This window comes from Copidosoma floridanum, unplaced genomic scaffold (genome assembly GCF_036245765.1).
Source record: "Copidosoma floridanum isolate Cflo_tuat_1 unplaced genomic scaffold, Cflo_Japanese_pri ptg000005l, whole genome shotgun sequence".
Classification (NCBI taxonomy): domain Eukaryota; kingdom Metazoa; phylum Arthropoda; class Insecta; order Hymenoptera; family Encyrtidae; genus Copidosoma; species Copidosoma floridanum.
The window spans coordinates 8,708,476-8,736,419 of NW_028321882.1; the positions used below are offsets into that span (position 1 = coordinate 8,708,476).

Below are 27,944 nucleotides of genomic sequence, written 5' to 3' on the forward strand. Positions count from 1 at the left end.
ATTAATGTATTAAAATTTTTAGTATTTATTTATTTGCTATTTTGAATATAATAAGACAACATAAACTATGCTCTCCACTAAGGCACAGCATACACACCTCCACGCGTACTGGACTATATAGGGTGTTGCCCGTCATTCAGTAACATGCTTCTTTAAACGGCGCTTATTGTTTCTTTAAAAATAGTAATAAAAAAAAGTATGATAAGCAAAAAATAGTTCGAGACTTAACTACACTCTGATACCACTTTTTTAAATAACTATAACTGTCATTGAATCTTACCCTCAGTTAAGAACTAAAGATTGTTAAATGTAGCCTTACACTCCCTTACAGGCTGTCAGACCAGCAGATAGACCTACAATTTGTTTGCTTAGTATTAAAGAAAGATATAAGAGACAGAAAAAGAAGAACGATGTGTATGTGTGTGTCAGTATCGGAAAGTATCAAATTTATTTACCTTATTTTGTTTTTTGGCTTATAAATTATGTACCTATTTAATGACATATAAAAAAATTTTATTTAGATATAGATTTGTTTATTTCGATTTTACTGCAAACCCTTTTAGGCCACGTATAATAAACTGGTTGGTGACACCTCTGACAAAAAACTAAAGAAAACAGTGTGTCCACACTCAATGAGTGGCGGAAAGCTACTAACTGAAACGCCACACAAATAAATACACCTTGCGTAGAGCTTTAGTTAAAACCTTTTTTCTCTTACATCGTATGGGGTTAGTATCTGCTGACGTTATGTGTTGGGGCTTAGTGGCTCACTTCAGTTGTCACTTGACACCTCCAAGAGCCACGAAGTACACAGTCAGCTCTTTTAGGTAACGAGTTTTGTTAAGTATGACTGTTTTAAGAGTATTAAAGTTTTATCATTGAGAGAGTGAATAAATTTAGTATAAAATAGATTAAAATTAGAAATTTATCTATTTGCGCAAGAGATTACTTAACATTCCTCATTCAAACACCTAATTAGACTTCAAAAAGTCATTTGCACATATAAATATTTACTCTTTGCGAGCAATGTTACCACCTTAGTTTTATCTTATAACTAGTAAGTCCTTATAAGTCAAAAGAATAAAATTATTAATTTTTAGATATTATAGTTAAGTCCAACAGTAACCTTATTATAGATAAAACTTAGATCATTGATTTGAGGCTTGCAATTTTTAATAAAACTATATATTAGATACAGTTAGCTTACGGACAAAAATTCCTTGAACTTGAAATTTTTGGCAAATGAGAAAGAAAGATATTGCTGGCATTATGAGCCAAAAAATCACGGGTCTCTCAGAGATATGGAGCTCGTCCTCAATAAAAAAAGTCATAAGTATTTAAAAAATAAGAATTGTAAGAAAGTCAAGAAATACTATCTGTTTAAGAAAAATCAAAAGGTAATGTCGTGTTTGGAAGGCTGCATTTTAGTTTTGGAAAATGGTCAGTCTTAAACAAAATCTATAGACTTTTTTTGAAGAATATCCTTACGCTAAATAAGCAGTTTATGAAACACAGCATCGTCATAATTTTTTTTGTATTTACATTCTGTCAACAAAGACTACGATAATAAGTGTCATCTGGCTTCAAAGAGTATCATATCGTCTAAAATTTTTAGAAATAGCTAATGATAAGATTAAAATCTGGAGAATTCTGAAAAGAATTTTTCTAAAGAGGTACAAATTTCAATTATATAAGTCAAGATTAATTAAATTATATGTTTTGTAAGAGTCCACTCCCAATTTTTTTTCTTCAATGACGAAGAGAAGGGTTGAGTCTTGAAAGTTATAATTTATGGTTAAACTCTGAACTTTTTTAGGAAAATCTCAAAATTTTAAAAGCAGTTTGAAACCAAGAAGCTTAGATAAAGATAAAAAACTAGCAGTCTGCTTGAATCTTAGTAAAAGTTAAACGTGCTTTATTTAAAATGTAGTTAAATTGCACCACTGGGCCAGTGTTCTAGTAGCCCTACATTGGTACGTAGTTAAAAAAAAAAAAATTTGTAAAACCTTGAAAATTTTATTCTAGTTTCGGAGCACCTTTAATATTGTACTAATTAGGTATGTTTATTAATTTCCAAGACAATTATTGACTTAAAAAAATACATTGGTTTAAATAATATTTAACAGATTATCTTTTTAGACGAAGTGCAGTATCAGTACAGAAATTAGTTTTTTTGAATTATTTGTTAGAGTATTTTTTTGGCAACTACTGTTGCCTTTCTAGTTGTATTTATTCTAATTATTAAATTGTTTCATTTTTTAAAGTTATCTTACAAGCAAACCTACCCAAGTGCCAGTCACCGATTTTGATAGAACTTTGCATTGTGGTAGAGAGTCAAAAAATAAATGACACGTGTTTTTTTTATCGGCGGAAGATGGTTCTTATGGGGTAAAATCTAACCTTAAGTTTTCACCCTCAAAACAAAATTTCTGTTATATTTTCTTTTCAACTCAATACTTTAAAAAAAAGTTGTATGAAGATTGTTTCCCTTAAAAAGTACTTATAATCAAAAAAAATTTTACAGTCAGGTTTGCATCCCCAATGTTTTAGGAATTAAAGCTGTCTTGTACAGTAAGTTTTTTTCTGAAAATTCTGAAATTCATTGAAAATTAACCAAAAACTTGTTTTTGCATGTTACATCACGTGCACAGCAACCGAATATTTGTATTTTTTTTTCAACCAACCACTTTGGGGGGGGGGGTAAACTACTTCTATTAAAAATAAATTACTTGAGCCGTTTAGGACAACAAGTTAAGCATAAAAATTAATATACGGGAGTTTTTCGGGTCACTGATTTCGTATTCATTGTCAGACTTTGGAAATTAAAATTTTTTAAATCTAATATGGCAGAACAAATATAAGAATTTTACACATCAAGGACAGCAAGGGATTGGAAATTGAAATTTTTTACTGATAATTTTTACTTTAACGAACAATAAGTGAGGGATTAGCAAAAATAAGTATACGTATTGTATAACAATAGAAATATGTGATTTCTTTAGTTACCAGTGATGATTTCTTATCATTTCTTATACTGATTACAACAATGAGGTAGATATTTATTCACTTCTACTGCAAAGAAGTGCTGTATGCACAATGATACAGTACACCACAAGCATGTTATGATCGCGATTTCATCATACCACACACAGTTTGTACCAGTGTTTAAAAAAAAAAAAAACGAAATTAGTGTTTCAAAAGGACCAGACTTATCTGAAATGCAACCGCTTATTCACCATGCATATTTGAAGATGTTTATAAATCGAGGAGAAAAGAACTGATTGTGGATAAGCGACTGAATTTTCAAAATATTGTTCTTCAAGTGCAAGTCAATATTGTAATTATACAAAAGGATGAGATCTGCAAAAAACTTTATAAAGTTTTTCCAGGATCCGAAGGTTTACACATCAAGTGGTTATATAGAACCAGTTGTTCCAGCCGGTATAGTAAGAACTTTTATTTTTTTATCGTTTTTTTCAATGTTCATAAATATCTTCTCTTTTTGACCCCTCCAAGAGTCTAAACACATAACCGATCTCTTACTGGCTGTCACTATGAATATCTTTCTGAACCACTCCATCACTAGATCAGAGGTTCATTTTCCTGATTTAGAGGGGTTAATGACTATATTTTCAGATACATACATGTTTTTCTCGACCATTGGTCTGAACATACCATTTGTCTCTTGCAGAACAATGAGTAAAGGTGATTTCAACTTACCATCTGCATTTATTAAAGGTTGGATTGTTTAACTGTGTGTTAAAAACGTTAAAGATTATGCGACACATTTAATCTTTAAAGATCCTTTTACTAAAAAAAGTACCACCTGCATGGATTTCTAAATTAAAACCTGATTGATCAGTGTTGAACATATTTGCTGCTCCAACTCACGATATATCCAATTTCACATGTCCTACAAATTCATTAGCACTTTCTCGAAGTTTCGCTTTATTTGATAGTTGTTTTTGTGTCATAACTTAATTAATTTTTCTTGATACGATTTAATGGTACATTTTAAATTCATGCAACCATTTACATTATGCTTTAAATAAATCAGCAGATAACTAAACATCTTCTCTGGCTATCAAAGCCCATCGTCTTAAATCGATAACACGTTGAGTGACAGATTTATCAGATATTAAACTTTTTCAAAACATAGTCTGATACATGATATAATTCATCGATTCTTTCACCACCCTCGTAAAATTCTTTTTCCGATCCATAGTGTTCTCTAATTCAAAACTTTCTTAAATTTTCATTGTACTAACTTAAAACTTCTCGTCTTTCTTTTTCCTGAATGCCAAAATTTTATTGATTTTTTTAAAACTTGAGATTAATCTGTTCATCAGGTTTTCCGTTATAGGTCATGCAATCATTAACAGACTACTTGTCTTCATTATCTTTAACTTTAATAGTTTCAGGTACTGCACTACAATCGTTGCAGCATAAACCAGAGTAAGTATCAACAAATACTTGTTAATTGACCGCATCTTTTATCAAATTTTCTAGGTAAAGAGCAAATGATATTTCTTATTTTTTTGTAACGGATTTTACATCAAAAGTTGGGTCCTTAAGGTTTTGATTTAGTACTTACAAAAGATTTCTCGGATTCATGAACATAATATAAGTAGCTGTGAATTTAAAATTTGCAACTTGATTTAATATTGTTTAATTAATTGAACCATAATAAGGTAGATGTATACGAATATTTTTCTTGATTTTTTCAAACACATATAACTGTATGACAGGTAAGTTTAATCAAACCAAAAAAAAAGAACACTTAACATGAAATATGAGACAGAGGCTCTAAAGAACTCGTATTTATTCACAATTACTTAAGTGTATATAGAGGTACATCTTCATAAATTGAAAATAAATAAGTACAGAACGGTAATATAATAATTTATGAACGATACTATTTAATAGATAGCTACTAAAACCTTGGCACATGAATACATATGCATGCTATTATCGTGGTGTCAGTTTAGGTACATGGTTGTAGGAAAAGTAGTTTTTTTCAACACTAAAAATTATTTTCATCTAGTAAGTTTTGACAGTGCTAAATTGAATGTTATTATTTAATCTGTTGATGGCATCTAATAAAAGTATAAAAGTGATTATGAAAAAACGAAATTAATTTTTGTATGAACCATGTACCAAAACTAACGCCACGTTAATAGCATATATTTTAATCTATAAGCCAAGGTCGAATTGGTGGACAAAAGATCTTCCCAAAACTTTAAGTGTTACTATGTACATAGACAAATAATTTTTTGTATTCACCAACAGAATTTATACATAAATTATTGAAATGCATGAATATCAGATTAAAACTATAATTTATAATTCCTCACTGTCATTCATGAGTTAAATTTTTATCTTCGTGCCACCGTATTGGACTTACAATTTTTAATTTCCAAAATCTAACAACGAGTACACAATAAGTGACCCGGAGAACCCCCGTATATTCAATTTTACGCTTAACTTGTTGTCTTTAGCTGCTCAAATAATTTAGTTTTAATAGGGATATTTTAGTACGGGTTGTTTTAAGAAAAATATTGGCAATAAATATTGGCTTATAACACATATTATGTAACATGCAAAAACATTTTTTTGGTTAATTTTCAATAAATTTCAGAATTTTCAGAAAAAAAACTTACATAGTTTAAACCTTTAAAACATAGGGGATGCAACCCTGACTATCAAATTTTTCTTTGATTATAAGTACTTTTTAATGGGAACAATCTTCATATAACTTTTTTTTAAAGTATTTAGTTTAAAAAAAAATGTTACAGAAATTGTGTTTCAAGGGTGAAAACTTAAGGCTAGATTTCACCCCGTAAGAACCATCTTCTGCCGATAAAAAAAACACGTGCCATTTCTTTTTTGATTCCCTACCACTATGCGAAGTTTTATCAAAATCGGTGCGTGATACTTAGGTAAGTTTACTTTTAGTCCTTTATATCTTAATTTACTAAGTTACAACCGTTCTTCCAGTCATTACAATCAATACGCTTATAATTAGTATTTCAACTGCTATTATTTCTTTTATAATAAGATTTATCATAACATCTTGCCTGAAATTCTAAAGTCTGATGTATCGCTTATAGCAGTGTCACTTGCTATACGTTCTTTTGTATGAGGTAGTTTTAAATTATTTAGTTATGAAGTAAAGTCTATTACCTGTACATTCTGAAGTAAGACCGTCAAGCTTGAGATGCACGTGAACAAACATTTGAAAAAAGTAACATTAATCGTAATTTGTTATCTTACATGTATATTTATATAACTTTTAGCTGTCTAAATATCATTCCAGAAGCCAAATAATAAAACATGTATTATGTATGGTTATTCATTGAAATTTAGAAAAAAAAATTCTAATCAGTTAAAAACTTTGGTAAGACAGATGTGTAATAACTTTTAAAGGGATAAACCATCATCGTGGCAGCATGGAGTTGACACCTATGCTCACCATGCTTTGGCTGGACATACGGGTAGCTCACCAAGTGGTATGGGTCCACATGGAAGCCATGTGCATCCACATTCTAGTAATTCTCACATAACTCATTCTCATACTAACTTTGCTGGTGCAGCCTCTCCATTCTATGCTCAAAACGTTGCAATGATGTCTTCTTGGCGAACCTACGATAGCACTGGATTTCAGCGTGCTCCTCCATACGGTGAGTCAATGTATTATACGGCTTTTCATTTGGGATTAATATTTAACAAATCATCACATCACATTCAAATAACTATTGGATCAATATTAGTATCAAGTTTTTTTTTTCATTAAAGAAATGAGAAGTAAAATTATTAGAAAATTGAGTAACAAAAAGTATATATGATTACAAAAGTGCAGACTCATCATGTATAAGTAACCTTGTTAGAAATTGGGATGTAGAGCTTATTGCATAAGTAAAAAAGTTCTTTTTTTAAATTTTAATCAAAAATGGCACTTCTCTGCAAGAATTCAAAGAATACGAAAACATTTTCTAAAGACTTACTTTTACAAGGCATCTATAAAAAGGTATAATATCCTTCTTATTCATATATATCGTTACAGTGGCAAAAACCAATCTCACACTCTTCAGGCCATAGCTTGTTCTTTATAGCCAGAATTCTAAATAGGCAAAGGTGCTAAAATATACAATCATGATTGCTACACTGATTAGAAAGATAGGTATTAACGTGAATTTTTTTAAAGCACAACTAGTCTTATTATTTTATATAAATATATAATTATAATCATTCTTGTACTTTATGTGTTGTTTTGTGAGAAAACTTATTAATTATTTTGAATTCTCACTAGGGTATTTTTTTTTTTTAGTGCAATGACTTTTACTACCTCATTGTTACACAATTGTCATACATCTCATTAAAAATACTTATTTACCAAAGTCTTAGAAGCAATATTTTTTTTCTTTAATATTCAAGGTCTGGTAGGCCATCACTTATAAATTTTAAATATTTTGATATGTTCCTCAAAAGTGATTCTTACTATTTATTGACTAAGAGTACATCTCAGGTGGTGCTACCACTGCCAGAGCTAAGTACTGAACTCTCTAGTTTGAAAGTATTGGATTTTATCGGGACGTTTATATTTTTATTAAATGAAATTCTATTTTTACGTAGTAATTCATGGAATTCGTACTTCCTACACGATATTAGTATACAGTATCAAATTCAAATTATTTTGAAGTGATTACTACACTCTCTTTGTTTCATAGTCAAAATCAACTCCATGCTAGCAAGGCAAAGCTAGTTAGCTCACGAAATGTGTTATATAAATAGGTATAGATAATACGTGGTTCACGTCTCCACCTTATTTCGGCAACCTGGAGAGCCTTGAAAATTTCACGGCCTGTGGTATGGAATCAGGTGGCATTATCACTTTAGATCTCTGAGGGCCGATCACGCCTAACGCAGAATCTGGTAAAAGCCCCGACAAAAGACTCGGTAGAGAGATTGCAAACAAGCTCGAGAGGCACTACCTTGGTGGTCGTACAGACAAAGATCGTAACATAGCCCTTGCTTCTGTACATGCCTTAACCCTTAGCAGACAAAATGTTGAACAGGCTGGCGTAGTCAACTTTAGTGCAAGAGAAAGTACAAGCAAAAATGACCCGAGCGTCCAGTAAAAATGCCATGTGTTGAGTGGCAGACCACGCCTGCAGTCGTGCACAAACAACGCATCCCTGATAAACGCTTTTAATTTGCCGCCACTTACCAATAAACCAGGCCTTGCGATCTATATAGGCACTGGTGAGTTCGACTTCTCCGTGGAGAGTACGATCATGAGCCTATTGGATGATGAGCCAAGCATGGCTGCATCAACTGTCAAGGATGGGTGAATGCTTCTCGTCAAAGGCAAGGGCAGAATGTTGGAGACGACTGCTAACTCAAAGGATATCATCGGAGAAAATCGCGTCTGAAGGCAGCAGTGGACTGTTTGCAGGAACACGGCCGTTCTTTTGCAAGCTCGTAAGGTCTAGCTCCAAGAATTATTGCTGGCTAAGGTGGACACAGGCAAGGTTGGCATTACGCAGCTCTATCGTCGTAAGAGGGGTGAAAGGTGGGGGGGGGTGGAATCATGACACAGCCAAGACAACCAACAATGGATCCAGAGACGCAATCGAGCAAGGAAGCAAAGGAGAAGTCCGAGGTCTGAGAACTTCTCTGGCATATTTGGCGCAGTGCATTAAACAGCGTGGCAAAATTGTAGGGCGCCGTCAGTGACCAGGTAACCGAAGCTTCGCAACTTTGCGTTCTTGGATAGCCATAAATCAAGAGGGCCTGCGAGCCAGGAGAGGACTTTTTACCAAGCGAGCATTTGTCGAAACATGGACAGATTTGTGCCCTGGAAAGCCAAATCCGCTGGATAAGAGGCCGTCGGAACATATCTTCAAACATGGAATGGCAGAAGCTCCCGAATGTGAGCCACGTCATTATATACCAACGAGTTGTTTGTTGGTTCTGACGATCGGAGCCAGTGAAAAACGATCTGAGAAGCGCTTTAGGTGTGATAGTGCTCAATGCTTGGAACGTATTCCTTAGTGACCGTGCGTAGCAGCTTTGCCACGAGCAGTACCGCTCGTAGATTCAATCTAGAGATCGACATGCGTGTGGGACTAGTGGTATCTGGTTGCAAGCTCTTGACAAGGCTTAACTTGGTCCTGGACTTCAAGATACGCACGCAGATACCGTTGGCTGATCCCTCAGTGAGCAAATACACTATAGCAGCCATCGATTGTTGGCTCGCGTCTGCGAATGCGTGGAGTTGCAGACCAGTAAAGAGACTGCAGCCAATCCAGCGAAGAATGGCAATGTCGGAGAAATTCTGCAGTTATCCTAGGAATCTGCTCCAGCGTTGGGCCATGGCTGCAGGCATGGGCTCATTTTTTTTGAGTCATGCTCGCCATAGATCCTGAATTATCAATTTTGCAGTTAAAATGATGGGTGCGATTTATCCACAAGGATCGAATAGTTGTGCTAGAGTGGCAAGCATTGTACGCTTATCGACTGTTACTGTAAGGGAGGTGGCATAAGGTGTGAGTGATCATCAATCGGGTCTTAGCTTACACCAAGTTTGCTGACTAGACCGTCTACGCTGAGCTGCCGCCAGGTCGGCCTTAATCAGGCATCTGAAGAGAGGTCACTCAACAGCTTCAGATCATTAGATACCTTTTTCCTCTGAGGGAAGCCTCCGCTGACCAGCTAGTCACGGTGAATTCAAGCCATCTCAACGTTGTCAGCACCAGAGAGAATGTCATCAACATACCGATCTTGTTTGACAATAGGCACGGCTTCGGGCTGGGCATGGCCTTCATCGTCGCAAAACTGTGAAATTGTTCGTAGATTAGATTAGATTCGATTAGATTTATCTATTTAACAGGCTAAGGACTCCAGGACGTGCTGAGTGGTCCTGTATAGCCTAAGCCGTATATACATTAAAACATTAGAAAGAGGCTTCTGAATATCAGCGCCCAAGAATACTATCGCAATTAATACATTATTAAAATAAAATAATAAAGAAAACAAAAAGAAAAAAAACGAATAAAACAATAAAATAAATAAAAATGTTGTAAACAAGAAATAAAATCAGTAACAGTAGTAATGGAAAGCGTAATTAAATAAATAGTACAACACAATAAAATTTTGTTACAATTAACAATTACTGCGAGTTCTTAAACACAAGTTGGTAGTATTTATAAAATTTACTATTGAAACCCGGGTGCTGGTATAATTCACGTATAGCAACTGGCAAACCATTCCACACACTAGTGCTACCAACGAAGAGAGAGGTAGAGAGTACTAGCTTTGCTGTAAGTCACAGTGAGCAACTCATAGCGATTTAATAAGCTAGAGTCATCAGAGCTCCACAATATGTGCTTGAGGTCCACGTCATGATTGTCGATCCATTTCTGCCAAAACATTATTTTAATATCCACATAGAAGGCGATCCGATGCCTTTTTCAGTGGAGCATGACAGTCGGCAACTGGGATTAAAGCTTCGGTCCAGTGTGCAGGACATTGTTGAGGCTATAGCCAGTTGATGTTAATCACGAATCGTTAAATACGAAACACAGTTTCTTCCAGTGGTCGCATGCTTGCCAGATCCCATGGTGCAGGGCTTAATGTATGGGGACTGACGACGCTAAGAGCTTCGCGTTGATCAGTAACTGCATGAGCCCATACTTCAGATACTTGTCCATGAGTCATGCATATCCAGTTCCCATCTCCAGGCACCCCGCAATTTACGCTGAAGCAAATAAAGGGGTGCTCTGGCACCAGGTAAGCTCTTTCTAAGTCAGGTGATGGATGACACTGCACCATCAACCATCCGATAATGATTGGCAAAGATGACCTAGCATTTGATGTCATCAGGGGATCAACAAATTCCCTGTAGCAAGTTCTCTGATTCCCAAAATCATTGAATAAGTACGACTAGCTGATCGTGCCAAAGTGGAGCTAAGATTTATTGTGTTATCCTGCCAGTGGCTGGCCAGGACAATTTCGCTTAGCCCGATATGTGACCGGTGGCAGCGAGCCTCCAGCAAGCAACAGTGAGCTGTCTGGCAAGATCTCCATCAAGTAATTGCCCTCGCAGTAGTAGATGGGGGTACACGTTGGCTCGAAGAAGGACGTCAACGCCACCCATCATTCTAAAGAGGTTGGATCCAAGAGGTCTGAAAAACACTCCAGAGTTCGATGGCGGATGAGTATAACGGTCCAGAGGGGGTGCGGAGTCCCAGTTGGCGCAAGCAGTGCACTTTTAGTTGTAACGTCTACCTTGAGTTTTGGATTTGGAACTGCAAGCTTCAATCGTCGAAGAGTGCACAAAGACATCGCCTTCGACACCAGAGATGTTCGTAAAGGCTAGCTGGGATCTTTTGAGCCAGTGCAGTGAACAATTTAAATCTTCGAGCAAGCGTTGATGAGTGCTCTTGCTGTGACCTTCCGCACCCAGGGGCCCTTAAACAGAACCTTGAGCGTGGGCTGGACAGCTAGTCATGATAAAAGGTAGCCACCGCGTAAATGCCTCCCTTGGCGTACGAGATAAAGAGGAACTGCTTTACCTCAGCTGGTACTGGGTCACACTCCTTAAAGGCAGACAGTCACCATATGGCCCGGCTTCAGGCAGAGAAAGCACAGCTTGTGCTGAGTGGTGAAACCTTTTCGCCCAAACATATTCAGTTCTCGAAATGTACTGCAGTGGTGAAAGTCGTGTGGCGCGTGGCACGCAGGGCAGTCAATATCAATTGCGTGGGTTGCTAGAGATTGGTGTTTGCGGTTATGTAGTGTCGGCACTGGAGGGTGACTGTCAATCGAGCTTACAGGATCATTCGTCAATAAGCCTGGGCGCGAAGCTTTCATCGATGTTAATGAGCTGCCACGCCTCCACAGAAAGCTGGGTAAGGTGGCAAAAGTGGATACTTCCCCCTGTGCCCAGCTAGCTGCCACCAACTTCTCAAGCTTGTTTTCTCAGGCTCTTTGAGTCAAGGAGTTCATTGCAGTCAAGACAAACGAGATCATCCACTTGAGCATACACAGTTGATCACGGGGCTTCTCTAAGGTATTGAGCAAGCCTTGCGGACTAGCAGCTGACTCCTCGTGCAGAGGCTTAAGTGTTAGGAGTGCCTTGAGTGGAGTTATCCTGCACAAACAGGTGGCGGTGCTTGAACCGCAAGACAAAAAGGCTCTAGGCCTTGGAATAACAAGAGCCAACGAGCTGCAAGGTATTCAGAACTGCATTTTTCTCACTTTTCACGTTTGCTTTTAGGTAATAAAGTGTTTTAACTTTGGTAAGTCAGGGGTCTTAGCAAATGAGCTTCTGGAAAAGGTCACGGAATGACTGCCAATCCTCGTGACGGCCAGACAAGTGTGGGATATTGATGCTTGGAGGGCGGGGCCCAAGTGTGGTACGAAACGGGCTAGTAAGTCAACACCTTCTGGCATGGTCAAAAATACCGACTCCTAGTAGACCCTTCTGCAGAACTGTATAGGTCTCTCAAGTAGGCGACTTTGTCCACAGGTGAGCCCAGAATCAGATCTTTATGATTTGCTTAAAAGTCATCTCAATAGTTGACAAACAGCTCCAACCTAGCATCGACGAGGCCCATGTTCCATACTTCGACAGTCTTGGTGGACTTAGAGAAGTCCGCAAGAACCTCTAGCACGGCTCGCTGCGTTTTCAGAAATAGAAATAACGCCTGCGGTTTAACTATATGGTAGCCTGCAATTAAACAAAATACGTCAAGTGAGAAGCCCTTAAAAAGACTTGGTTGTCAATTTTTATGAAACGTTGATCCAACCAATGTCTATACCAATACTAAAAATAATTTTAAAGGGTTTTTCAAAATTTTAATTTTTATTGTTAATACGTATGATTTAATATCTTAACCACTTTTCATTAAAAAATTGTTTATTTGGACACTTTTTAATATAACTTCATGAAAATTTGATGAGAGTGACTTGAAACTTAGTATTTTTAAGTAAAATAGAAAAAAAATCGAAATTTGTTTTATTACCCCTTTATTAAAAAAATTTAATAAACAGTTCAATTTTCAACAACGTTCTCATGTTACAATTTTTCTGATTTTTGGCTCAAAATGTTCCTTGGACATTCAGTTTTAAATTTATATAAATTCATCTCCCTGACATTTTTTGTTATTCAATATCAACTTTTTTCGATTCAAATTTACTGTACGCTTGAGCTCCTGAGCAATTCTACAAACATCGAGAAATAAATGTACGTCTTTTTAGTTACACGGGTGATTGTAACTTTTTTATCTTCAGAATATATTTTAGAAGTTATATTACCTGAATCTTCAGGATAATAACTGTAAAACTGTCACGTATTCTTGACAATTTCAGCATCTGAAAAACGTTGGGCTTATCATCTTACATTTAAATCATGATCTGACTGTGAACAAAAGCTGAAGCTTACTTTTTTGATAAAATTACCAGCCTATTCGTATATTATTCTCACGTTCATTATGTGTCTGTCATTGACACGTTGCAAGTTCGCTTGAAACGCATGTCTTTTCACGCTTCCGCCCACACCATCGAACGCACCTTTACCGTGTGACGTTGACAATTGGTTCTATTCTGCATGAACTCCACAATCACTACTGTGTCAAATCAGATCTATGAGATTTTACTTATTTTTATATTGTGATCCTGCTCCGTCAGAAAAATAATATAGTTTCTTAACATTTTCTGCTTGATACTGTTTTTTTTTAAATTTAACTACCTTTGTATTAAATAAATAAATTGAACTACCATTGTGTGTAATTTTTTTCGATACTAAAACATGATTCATATGCTGTACTTTATCATCTTTATGAAAGTATGTCACATACGGATGCAAAGTTACTTAGTTGCTTGCCCAGTGGTATGGTTGTATTGCATGTTGTACGTAGCACGTATAGTTTTTAGAAAAATTTAAACAAACTACGATTTCACTATTACGTACAGATTTTTTTTTCTTGTTAAAATAAGCAGCTTGTGACTTGTCTAAGACATCAAGCTTCAACAAATTTGAACAATCTGTTTTGAAAGATTCAAAAAATTCGTTATTACTTACAACTTGTTTGGTTATGTCACATCTGAAACAAAAATTTCATCGTGATACATAAAAAATTCGAGAAACTGACATCAAACCAGCAGGAAATTAAGTGTTGTTTACCTGTCAGTTCTAGTTCACTAGGTGTAGGGAGTTGCCTGGATGTCTTAATTATTTAGTTGTTTTTTATCTAATCAATAATAACTTGTTTACCTGAACAAAAGCAACAAGTCGATAAAAGACACGCAGGTGTCAAAACTTCAAATACTGAATCTTTCATCAAATCATCACTATTTTCAACGAAAACAGTATAATGCTTTTTAAATTATTTTTTTAATCCGAATAACTTTAGTCTAATATTCTGATATATTTAACAAACACAGACGTTGTGACGACCACTTTGACTGGCTGCGATACATTCAGGTGGCTTAAGTTTTTGAAATCTTGTGAGACCTATCATAGCCTCTGAAAGTTTTTCTAGATATTGCTCAGAGATCTTTCAGATTAAATAATAACAATCTTTTTTGAACTCGAATTTTTTAGCAATCTTTGACAACGCAAATACAATCTTTCATGCCAAGCATAACGTGACAAGTATCGTCTAAAAGATAATAATTCACCACGCTTTCTCGCGTTGATACTAAAAATTTTTTTCTATTTTTCTTTGGAGGTTCTGAAGCAAATTCAGAATTTGCTGCCAAAGCCTTAGCTCGAGGCACCATACGACTTAAAATATTAAATTTTTACTCCTATCAGCTAGAAGAGTGGTAAGCATTCTAATTTTTTCAGATAGAGTTTCTTCTTTAAAAAGAGCTTCCTATACAGTGATTACAAAGGCCTAACTCAGATCTCCAGAAGCAGCAGTATTTTCTTGATCTGCGTGAAGTTCTTTTGTTCATTCTCAACTTCATAGTTCAGATCAAGAACTTCATCATGAGCGTTTGGAAATGTATCAAAATCGCTTAAAATCTCATTATCACAAAAAGCCATAATATGGTTTTTAGATTCTTTCATTTCTACTTTTTCTTTGGATATTAAACTTACTTTAATTTTACTGAGCTTATACACAACTTATTCACACGGCTTACACATGTAAAAATTGATGAATTTCTACAACTTAGCGTTTTCCTACTTCTGTATAAATATTAAATTCGATCTCACATAATTGTGCTTAGTTTTTTTAGCGACGTACAGCGAGCGGCAAGTTGCGTTTTAATGCGGCAGAAGTCTAGAAACTTTTCTTATCTATGTTTGTAAGCAAACGAGTGTCGGGGAGTTAAATTTCTTCTTTATATACACAGTGTATTAAAAATAAGTAAGAAAAACTATACTACGCGATAAATCTCGTCAAGACTAATAGAAAAGCTCTTTACAAACTTTTAATTTGATGCGCATTCTACAAGGTATTAAAAAATTAACATTTATAATTTCGGCCAATCACAAAGCGCTTAGCGTCGGGGGGCGGGTTCTCATTGCCGGGAGTGTGATCAACTCTTGATGAAGGGTGCGGTGGCGGTGGTGGGGAGGTGACTAGGGAAAAAGAAGGTTGCTACGCAGCGTGTAGCTTTATCGACTGCAGAAAATTAATGAGTCTTCGAACCAGGGGGTAATGCCAACACTGCCAAAATAAATAAGGATGTAGCAGTAATAAAAGGGATGATAAAAGAATGCTCTTGGTAGTAAAAATCTAAATTACCAATTGGTTTTTCTTCAAATTTTTAGCACATCACTAAAAATAAACTCTACAGGAAAAAAAAAAGAGACATTAAAGGACGCTGGCAAAGCGGTATAAACACTTCACTCAAATTGCCAGTCCTCAAGTATGGAGAGCCCAAATAATAATTTCTCACCTTTAAGCACACTCACTGGTGAGAGATCAGTAAACTCCAAAAACTAAGACTAACCAACAAGTTGGCTTATTACAAATCTGAAAGCCAATCAATGTATAGATTGGAGCCAGCGCATAACATTCAAGTGTTAGATAATGGTTCCACTAAGAGGAGCAGTCCATTTTATAACTTCTCTCTTCCTCACATACTCACTGGTAAAACATAAGTGAGATAACTCAACTAAGGCCAACTGACCAGTTAATCCATACATAAATTCTAAGTCCACAGAATGTTCTTGGTACTGGTGCTCTTAGTCGACAAATTCTAAGATATACATTCTCCTAATTTACAGGACATCTCTTAAAGTAATCTGTACTGAACGTAAAATATAATTAGATGCAGAGAGTAAAAAAGTACACTGACACAACTAGTATGAACACGTTACTGGAGTTGTCAGTCCTTGAGTATGAAGAGCCAAAATAAAAATTTCTCACCTTCGAGCACCCTTACTGGTAATAGCTCAGTAAACTCCAAAAATTAGGACTAACTGACCACTTGGCTTATGGCAAATCTGAATACCAATCAATGTATAAATTGGATCAAGCGCAAAATCTTCAAGTGTCAGATGATGGTTTTACTAAGAGGATCAGTCCATTTTATGACTTTCCACTTTCTCGCATACTCACAGGTGGAACATAAGTAAGATTACTCAACTAAGACCAACTGGCCAGTCAATCCATTCATAAATTCCAAGTCCACAGGATGTTCTTGGTACTGGTGCTCTTAGTCGACAAATCTACTTTCTCTAAATTCATAGGACATTTCTAAAAGTCATGTGTATAGAACGTAAAACATAATGATATGCAGAGAGTTAAAAAGTACACTGAAACAACCAGTGTGAACTCTTTACTGAAGTTGCCAGTCCTTGAGTATAAAGACCCAAAATAATAATTTATCAACTTTGAGCACACTCACTGGTGACAGGTCAATAAACTTAAAAAATTAAGACTAACTGACCATTTGGCTTATTGCAATTCTGATAACCAATTAATGTTTGGATTGGAGCAAGCGCATAATTTTTAAGTGCCAGATGATGGTTCCACTAAGAGGAGCAGTCCATTCTATGACTTTCCACTTTTTCGCATACTCACTGGTAAAACATAAGTAAGATTGATCAACTGAGACCAACTGACCATTTAATTCACTACACAACTAAAAACAAAGATAATTAGAGTTAATGCTGGGGCAAATACAAAAACTTTGAGTGTAACTGTAAGTTTTAATACTAATCCACTGGAAGGCTGTTTGATCTTTTACTGTTTTTTACTCCGTATACTAGCACAACTGTAACCTTTTTGCCAGTTAGTTCAGTGCATAACTAAAAAAAAATATAGGATTTCAAGCTAGAGCATGAACAAAAAGGACAAGGGTTGCAGAATGCTTTTGCAACCAGCAAAAGTGTACTTAGCGCAGGTGCTCTGCACTGTCAAACTAGAATACCTGGGGAGAATCACGTCAACTGTCCCAACGCTGCGGTGGACGGCCCGCGCGGGCGTCAAACACGACGTTTTCAACTCGTCGTTTTGGTGTCAAAACTTTGATAAAAAAATTATCTGAAAACATATTCTAACGTATTTTTTTCTCAGCTTTCCAGTTGTGGCATCAGTTTTCTGAAAATTTGCTCCCATAATCTCGGAAAATGCACTTGTTTGAAAAACACGTTTTATCTCCATGATCTTCAACTTTTGGAATTTTTTTAATAGTCTAGATCGGAAGATGAGACATTTTACGTAGATATTGACAATAAAAAAAGAGGGGTTTTTCGTTTTTATGACGTATTTAAACGACAAACGAGACGATGCAAGCCGCAGCAAAAGGAGAAATTTTTATCATCTAACGATAAGCGAGAGAGAATCACGTTTCTCACCCTCGCCCCGAAATTTTGGAACCGAAGAGAGCTTATGAAAGAATTTAGTTGCACAGATAGAGAAGCTAGGCAAGCTTTAAATTTAGTTGCAGAACGTGGCATACTCTCATGGCCCGATAAAAAAAAGAAAAGTTTTATCTGCTGATGTCGAGGTCTGCGTCAAAATTTTTTACGAGCGTGACAGTGTCAGCCGCTTGATGCCTAGATTAAAAGATTAGGTTTCTGTGAAACAGGATAATGGTCAACGTGTTTATGTACAAAAACGATTATTACTTGGAAATTTAAACGAACTATTTATTTTATATAAAGAAGAGCATGAAAATGTCAAAGTGGGTCTCACGAAATTCGTACAGCTCAGACCTCCTCACTGTATCTTAGCCGGAAGTAGTGGCACGCATAACGTTTGCGTATGCGTGCATCACGAAAACGTAAAACTGATGCTAGATGCACTTAATTTAGAAGAATTAACGAAACCCAAGGCAAGACCTCTTAAAAATTCCACGGACTGTTTGAACACCATTGTTTGCGATAATCCTACTAAAAATTGTTTTTTAGGAAAATGTTTGGATTGTCCTAATTTCGGGAAACTTCAAAGATTATTATTAGATTCGCTAGAAGCTGAAGGAATTTTAATACTTAATCAATATTAATAATTATTTATTTCTTTATTATAAAATTGTTGTATATGTAAATAAATTTTATCAAAACATTTATTATATATCCATTGTAAGCCCTGGTTAACTAAATTGTTGTTTACATCGCCACTACTACATTATATATATTATATAGCCAAACAGACTCAACGTAGCTGACGACACACGGCGGACGCGCTGCTGCCGTGCGTGGCCTGGCCGCCGCGGCTCGCATCGTCTCGTTCGTCGTTTAAATACGTTATAAAAAAGAAAAACCTCTCTTTCTTTATTGTCGATATCTACATAAAAATGTCTCATCTTTCGATCTAGACTATCAAAAAAATTACAAAAGTTGAAGATCATGGAGATAAAACGTGTTTTTCAAACAAGTGCATTTTTCGAGGTTATGGGAGCAAATTTTCGAAAAAATGATGCCACCACTGGAAAGCTGAAAAAAAATACGTAAGAATATGTTTTTAGATAATTTTTTTATCAAAGTTTTGACACCAAAACGACGAGTTGAAAACGTCGTGTTTGACGCCCGCGCGGACCGTCCACCACGGCGCTGGGACAGTTGACGTGATTCTCCCCACCTCTTTTTTTACAGAACATGTCTTAAAATTAACGTTTTAGGTTAACCACAAATACACAAAACTGTGAGCCAGGTATTGTTTAGGTAAAAATACTGTATTGCATATGCAGCATAATCTGAAATGAAGAAAACTACAAAGAACCACGCATTTTAAAAAATTAATGTAAATGTATGGGTATATGTTGTATACGTATCTGACGTCGCAAGATTTACATAAACGATGTTCGGTACCAAAACACATTACTTTTGATGATCAGCCCACATCATCACTTGCAGGCGTAAGCTGCTGTGACAGCGTAGCCGGTGTCTGGGTAGGTATCAGGCTTTTTTGGAGTCTCATCTTTGTTTACACGTCAAGCGTGCGCAAATTTTTTGAGATGCAAGGGGATATTCATTTAGAAAAAAAATTTCAGGCAGTTACAGCAGATACTTGTAGCTGCTTTTGTTTATAATTACAGTTAATGCATAGTACTGAAGTGCAATAGAACCCTAGCATTTTTTTTAGCCCTAAAAAAGGCTGATTGTTTAAGTTTCTAATTACAGGAGTTGCTCAATGTGTCCTTCGTTGACTCTAAGATCGAGGTTGGCATGACGAATGATGTTGTTTACAGCTCGTTGCACCATACTCCGTTTTCGCACAATGTTAAATGCATTGATGATTCTCTCACGACAGTCTCCTTACCCGAGAGTTTCAGTTTTGTATGTGATCTTTTATACGCAGCCCCACAAGAAGTTGTCAAGTGGGGTCAGATCTGGCGATCGTGTTGGCCATTTAATGGGACCACCTTGTCCAATCCATTGGTCAGGATAGCGCTTATCCAAGAGCCTCCTGACGTTGGTGGAAAAGTGTGCTGGAGCTCCGTCATGCTGGTAGATCATAGCAAAACGAATGTTCAGCAGGATATCTTCTAGCAAGGGTGGTTGTGTATCCCTCAGAAAATGCAAATAAGCTGCTGCGTTCAGTCTGGGTAGCAAGAATACTGGTTTAATCTGTGTTTAAATTGAACAAGTATTAAATTGGTTGTGCTAAAAACTAAGATTTTCAATTATTGACGTGTGGACTATACTTTGAGGCTCGATATGTTAAAATAATAATTATAAACTTACTACTTGATCACCGATGATTCCAGCCCAAACATTCACATTTCAACAGTATTGAAATATTGTAGGTCGTGTAGGCCATAGATTTTCTTTAGCCCAATAATGGTCATTATGCTGGTTCATCATACCATTTCTCGTAAACGTGCACTCGACACTCCAAAAATGTAGTTCACAAACTCAGCATTGACGCGCACCTAAGCTTACAAACCCGTACAAAAGTTGTCTCGCGGTTGCCAATCACGCTCTAGCAGTTCCTGCACACGACGGTAATAATAAGGATGCTTACCACTATCAGCCATTACCGCTTGGACTCGTCTTCGGAAAACTCCCATATGACCAGCAACTACACGTATCGATGACGTTTGGTCATCATCAAAAGCATCCAGGATCGCCTTTTCCATGTCAGGATTAGGAATCTCACGGGGGCGACCTCAACCAGCATCGTCACGAACAGATAAAACACTTCCTACTTCAAGGAATTTGCGATGAACAGCTCCAATGTTTCGAGCATCTGGATGCCGACGATTTCTCCAACGACCTCAATACAAACGAGCAGCTTTATCTAGGTTTCCCTGCGCCAGGTAATAGAAGTGCAACATTTGCGTGTAGTCCAAATTGTATAAAACTGTAGCACAATACTTTATAGAAAGTGATCGCAAACAAGTCAAATAGTTAGCAGACAAAATTCCAAAAAAAAACGAGTACAAAAAAAAATAAAAATACTACTACTGTAACTTCCTGAAGTAAAATGTGTATTAGCCGATTTGTGGTTCTACTTTTTTTTTAAAATTAATGTTCCTTGCATCTCTAAAAATTTGAATAAGTAGAGGTACATCGTCAGTGCTTTGTCGTCTGATCCTTTACCGTCGTGTTCGTGTTCATACTGGTTGTGTCAGTGTACTTTTTGACTCTCTGCATGTAATTATGTTTTACGTTCTGTACAGATTACTTTTAGAAATGTCCTGTTAATTAAGAGAAAGTAGATTTGGCGACTAAGAGCACCAGTACCAAGAACATCCTGTGGACTTTAAAATTATGTATGGATTGACTGGTTAGTTGGTCTCAGTTGATCAATCTTACTTATGTTTTACCAGTGAGTATGCAAGGAAGTGGAAAGTCATAAAAGAGACTGCTCCTCATAGTGGAACCATCATCTGGCACTTGAAAATTATGCGCTGGCTCCAATCCATACATTGATTGGCTTACAGATTGGAAATAAGCCAACTGGTCAGTTAGTCTTAATTTTTTGAGTTTACTGAGCTGTTACCAGTGAGTGTGCTCATAGGTTAGAAATTATTATTTTGGCTCTCCATACTCAAGGACTCGCAATTTGAGTAAAGTGTTTATACTGCTTTGCCAGTGTCCTTTTATGACTCCTTTTTCTTTCTGTAGAGTTTATTTACAGAGATGTGCTTAAAATTTAGAGAAAAGCGAGTTGGTTATTGAGATCATTACTACCAAGAGCATTCTTTTAGTATCTCTTTTATTATTGCTACATCCTTATTCATTTCAGCAGTGTTTGCATTACCCCGGGTTCGACGACTCATTGATTCTCTGCAGTCGATAAAGCTACACTCTGCGTACCAATTTCCTTTTCCCCTTGGCACCTCTCTACCACTGCATCCTTCATAAAGATTTGAGAACACTACCGGCACTGAGAGCCCGCCCCCCGACGCTAAACGCTCTGTGATTGGCCGAAATAATTAATGTTAATTTGTCAATACCTCGGAGAATGCGCATCAAATCAAAACTTTTTAAAGAGCTTTTCTTTTAGTCTTGACGAGCTTTATTGTGTAGTATAGTTTTTTTTACTAATTTTTGATACACGGTGTATATAGCTGAAGGTCCGAGGAACATTTTAAGTCAAAAATCAGAAAAATTAATGCATGGGAACATTGTTGAAAATTAAATTGTTTATTAAACCGTTATAAATAATTGGGTAATTAAATTAGTGTTCAGATTTTGTTTATTTTATTTGGAAACATTATGTTTTAAGTAACTTTCTTTAAATTCTTATAACATTTCATTAAAAAGGGTCAAAGTAATTAATTTTTATTTAAAAAAGAATAAAATATTAAAACATTTATATGAACAATAAGAACTGAGGTTTCGCAAAATCCTTTGGAAGTATCTGTAGGATTGGTATAGACATTTGTTTGATCAACGTTTTATAAAAACTGATGACCAACTGTTTTTTAGGGGTTCTCAATCTGCAACTCATACTTACTCGATAGCCTCACTCTCTGAGTAATCTTTATCGCTCACGAGGTTCACGACGTGGACACGGCAGTCATTGTTAATGTGTCTGAGCGTCTTTTACCTGTAACATCGCCTTAAGACTTTTATGACCTCACATCGCTCTGCCACGTGGCACGGCTCTGCATGATTGCATCACTTGCAACAGAGGCCTCAATGTCTTGATATCTTCTTAGCCGTAGAGAATGTCTTATCGCATGCTCACATCTTACATTTTCCTACTTTCATTATTTCTTCAAATAACGTCATGGGCCTAGCTGTCCTGGGCCCGATAAGATTCTGGTGGTTGTCTGTCCTGGTCACGCAATCCAGCTCGAAGGTCCAATGTTTGAACTACTTTGTACTATATTGGAGATGAAAATCGGCAGATCTGCGAGTACACATATTTGTGTAGGAAGTACAGTGACGTGGAAGTTCGATTCGTTAGTCTTTCAGCCAGAACGCAGCCTCACTTGGATCACACGTTTGTGGTCGTCGATAGTGTCTTCCTTTTTAGGCAGTAGCAGTGGTTAAGCCAGCCACAGCTCTCTCTCTCTCTCTTTGCAGTGTAGTAAGAGGAAGGGGGATGACATAAGCAACCAAGATAAATCTTACATAACTAATTTATGAGAAATCTACTTGTTTCGTAAAAGATCCTTATATCTGTCAAACTTGTTTCAAATTTTATAATATTTTCATGTTAGATACTTGATGTTTTTAAAAAGCCCTTTTTATTGACCACATACACGCACTGATCAAAAGTAACGGCTCCAATACTTTTTGGTATATTATAGCTTCTATTACTTTATTTCTGTACCATCAAGACCCTACATATAGTTTATGATTTTGTTGTCAAATTTAGGTTGACTGGTGCTTTTCTTGACACTGATGCAATGACTATCTGATGAAAAAATTGGAAACAATACTTAAATTACGAAATTAACTATTTTACAAAACCTATACAAGACCTTCAATAATCGAATATTATTATTAATTTTTAAGTTTTAACAACTTTTTTCTGTTAATTAAAAACATTGTTTTGAATTTTTATGTTTGTAATGGGCACACGAGGAATATTTGCATGACCATTTTACTTAGCAAATGACAGCAGTAGATAGACCATACATTGATATTCTGGTCTTGTATTGACTGGAATAAAAATAAAATGTTTGGTGAAATTAGTAATAAAATATTAAAAGCACTTAACAAAAAACTTACTAGATGTTTGCATGAATCTAATGTTTTTTTTGTATGTATTGGCATATTAGGACGATCTGATCTTTAATCTATCTCTTTAAATTGCGCAAAATATTTTCAATATTGCAACAAATTGCAAGAAGCATTAACATAATCTAGTAAGTTAAGGAACGTTAAATAAGTTGCTATTCCATAAGTGACTATAGTTTCTTCTGATAAAAACTTTAAGAAATACAATCAGATTGTTTTATTTAATTAAAATGCCTAAGTCTTATGTATTCGATAACACGTATTATTATGTGTTAGGCTAATCAGTGAGAGCTATATGTACTTTAACTTTTTTCTAGTTTTGTACAAAGTTTAGATCAATTCTTAGGCAAATTAGTGCCAGCATTGAAAAGCACAACTTTTTTTTGTATTACAATGAAATTAATTTTAGGCAACTAAGCGACAAGAATAAGTAACGCTACTGCTATCTATATTTGTACGTTGATTTAATTAATTTTGAATTTAAAACTTGTAATAGACAAGTAATATAACTATTTTTCACTTTTGCACGATGATTAAATTAATGATAAGATCAGCAAATATTGGTAGTGAGGATTAAACTATTTATTTTGTTACATGTAATTATTAAAACTTTCTTGAGTATGCAAGCAGAGATTTGGAGGAATACTGCTGACTGCAATGCTACGGAGAGTGTCCACGTTTTTTCACTGATTCAAGCACTTCGTCGTGGTCAAGCGGCCAAATAAGGTGCGCATTTTTTTGCTTAAAAAGTATGGTAGGGATATATAACGGTACTAACAAGAAGAAGAGTGGATTCGCGTGAAAAAGTGCACATAGAAGCCCATTTTGTAGACGTGTGTAAGGAGTATACCAATTGTGCGCTCCCAACGAAAGGAATAAGAATGTCAACTGTAACTGTATAGTTGAGCTCATAATGAAAGCAAGCAGTGACGACTGCAATGAGAATTTCTTGCGACTTTTACTTTAACTATATTAGTTTAAGTATACTGTGCTATTCGACTGGTTTTCTTTAATCTGATCATTAAACGTTTTAAAAATAAAGAGGGCATAGAAGATAAATACAAAGTTTCATTAGATGATTACAGAAGAAATAAATTTTTTTGTTCCAAAATTTTTTAAATCGTATGAAAATCAATGCTAGACTAGCCACATTTTTCCTGAAAATTAAGTCGTGAAATTAAATACTTATAACAATACGTACACGCTTTTAAGACTTCAAATGGTATACCCTGTGTCCTTGTGATAGCTAAAATGGTTAAGGCTTATGCCACTTTTCTAGCTATAGCACAATTTTTGGTTGATTTCACATCTTGGTATTTTTTTTTTTTTTTATCAACATTTTTATTTTTATTTTTATTTTTTTTACTAATTATTCGTTCAAAAACATATGTATCATAAGCATTTTTTTTGGATTCATTAAGATGAATGTATTTTTAATACTAATTCTATCAACTTACTTGTGACTTTAATATGTCTTGTCAGCCAAAACATTCCATGATTTAATAATACTAAAATAACTTAAATAGTACCAATGACTGTGTTTGTTTCCAGCTGCAAATCAACCTCTGGCGTTGGGATGGTTCAACAGGTGTAAGCTACTAACAAGCTTAGCGTATTACGAGTAAAAAATATTGGACCATGAACGAGTATTTCTTATTCGCGGATATTCTTTTTACCACTCGTCAACATTGAGGCGTCTCAGCGGAAATTTTTTTTTAAGAACAGACATATCGAGTTGTTGGGAAAAATTGTATACTCTTTCATTACAAACAGTGGACCACAAGTCCTTCTTCCATTTAACTGACCAACGTAGGCTTGCTGAACGCAGTACCTTGCCGAGTAATAAAGCTATTACTTCTCACCTACACAGATGCATGAGCCCTGACCGAGGGCTTTTTGTTTCTTATTTAGGGTTAAAAAATCAGCGCAATGCTTCCTATTCCCGAGTATAGGTATATCGGGGGAAGCGTGTGGTGGCTCAGTCGGCTAGGTCGTGGATTGGCACGCGGGAGACCGTAGATCAATTCCCGGCCAGTGCGACTTTTTCGGGCAAGTACCTCTGTGATTTTTCACATGTGCTTTTTCACCACGCAATGCTCCTCGAGGAGGGTTTTGGTGACCTCCTCGCAGCAATAATTGCCTAATTTCCCTCTACCCACCTCCCAGTAATGGGAAGCCTCCCATCCCTCTTCCCTTCCTTCTCCCAAGTGCTAAGTGCCCATAGTAGTGCCCTTATTAAAGGAGCCGGACGTAGAGCACTCTAATATAAAAAAAAAAAGGTATATCGGGTGATGCAAGATGTCGGAGAAAACATGTATACTATTCTATTACCAAAGCCGATTACGGATCTCTTTTAATTGCTTAACGCTTTCTGACTCATTTTTGACACAGTATATTGCCAACGAATGTATCTACAATTTCTTATCTAGATGCATGCATTACGTGAAATTGACAATTTATAGCTTCTTTCCTAAGCGTTTCGTGTACTCGAGCAATACTTTTTCTTCTTGAGAGTAGGCACATTGAGTGATGTGAGTTTCTAGTAAGAACATGTATCCTTTTTCATTACCGTAATCACATTCTAACGTTGCTTGACTTACTCGTCCTCAACGCAGTACCTCACTACCGAATAGAGCCAATTAATACAGTAAAGTTATTTTAATTAGTTTAATGATAAGGAGGTGTGAAGTCAGAAAATTAACATAGATTTATAAAAACTAATTTATTACATACGTATCATGTATTAGGTGTGCATAGAGTAAGGATTATCGTTTTGTCGTTGCTTTTCTTTTAAAATACATGTTTCTAAAGCTGTAGCATTTTTCACAGCACATTGAGCTGAATATAATTGGTAATGCAAATTATTTAAATCATTGAACCAGCGCAATATTTTTTTTTTTTTGTAAAGCAGATGCATCAAGTAATGCAAGTTACCAGAGAAAACATCTATACTATTCTATTACCAAAGGAGATCACGTCTCCCTTTAAACTGATCAAAGCTTTCTTACTCATTTTTGAATCAGTAACTTGCCAATAAGTGTAGCTTTGATTTCCTATCAATATGCATGTATAAGTAGAGACTGATGATTCTCCGCATCTTACTCAGGCATGTAATGTACCAGAATAATTTTTTCTCTTCTTAAAAGCAACCGTTTTGAGTGATATAAGTTTTCAAAGAAAACATGTAGACAATTTGATTAGTAAAAGCGTTTCTCAACGTTGCTTGGCTCACTCGTCTTCAATGCAGTATCTCACCAACGAATGAAGCCAGTTAATGCAACAGAGTAATTTAAATTAGTGCAATTATAAGGAGGCACGAGGTCAAAAAGTCAACATAGATACGTGAAGAACTAATTTATTGCGTTTACAAATATTGTCTTATCGTTGCTGCTCTTTAAGAATTAATTTAATTAAATCTGTAACATTTTTAACAGCACAGTGGGCTGAATAAAAGTGGTGGTTTGCGTATTCGATATCATCTATACTTAATGTTTAAAAGATTGGCATTGCTTCATATCATAAATGTACTTATAAACTATAGTATGCAAATATTAGGTAAAGCGTATGAATTATATTAAGCACAATATACCTATTAAATATCAAACGGCGCAACCATTTGATTTTTAAGACCTCTTACGTAAATTATATCGTCTTAAATCATAACTGAAAAAGTTGCAACTAGATCCTCGTAGCCACACGCACTACGTCATTATCTTCTAGATGTGCCTTAATAACCACATAAAATGAAGAAACATTGTTCAAATTAAAGTCAATTTTTGAAACAGCGTCCTGTTCATTAATAAGTGTCGTTACCAAAAAGTACGACGTATGACATCAATATTTTAAGTGCATGCAGACATCATGAAATTAAGGTGTATGTAAAGGTTATCTTGCGTGCGTACATCGATACTCTCGATGTTACAACACATACGCTAAGGTTTTTAGTGATCGCTCCAGCATACACCAAAATGTTCATATTACGTTGAAGCGTACACTGAAGTTGTCAGTGTACATTTTAGTGTACATCTAAAATTTCGAGGTACGGTAAAGCGAGCACTGTATTAACGTTGATAACGAGTTGCAGCATTTACTACACTTAACACATACGTGCTACAGGTTATAATTTCATAAGAAGCCAAAAAAAATAAAGTCATAAGTATACAATGCCTCTTTATGTAGGTTTTTATTTTTAAAACTTAGCCTTCTCAGATACAAAAAAATGATTAAAAAATTGACTTTTTGCCTAACCAAACCATAATTAGTTCAGTAAAATGTGTCACACCAGAGTTTACAAAATATTTTATTGCATCCTCACGCTTAACGTTTGCAGAGAATG

General features: G+C 35.7%; 1 protein-coding gene across 1 annotated transcript in view; it reads left to right on the top strand.

Annotated features, from left to right (window-relative positions):
• Positions 1 to 27,944, top strand: part of LOC106642712 (uncharacterized) — a 339,578-nt gene that overhangs the window by 20,465 nt on the left and 291,169 nt on the right. Inside the window, exon 2 of the mRNA XM_089598092.1 lies at positions 6,427 to 6,680. Coding sequence (XP_089454218.1) covers positions 6,427 to 6,680 — 254 coding nt within the window. The remainder of the gene's footprint in view (positions 1 to 6,426; positions 6,681 to 27,944) is intronic.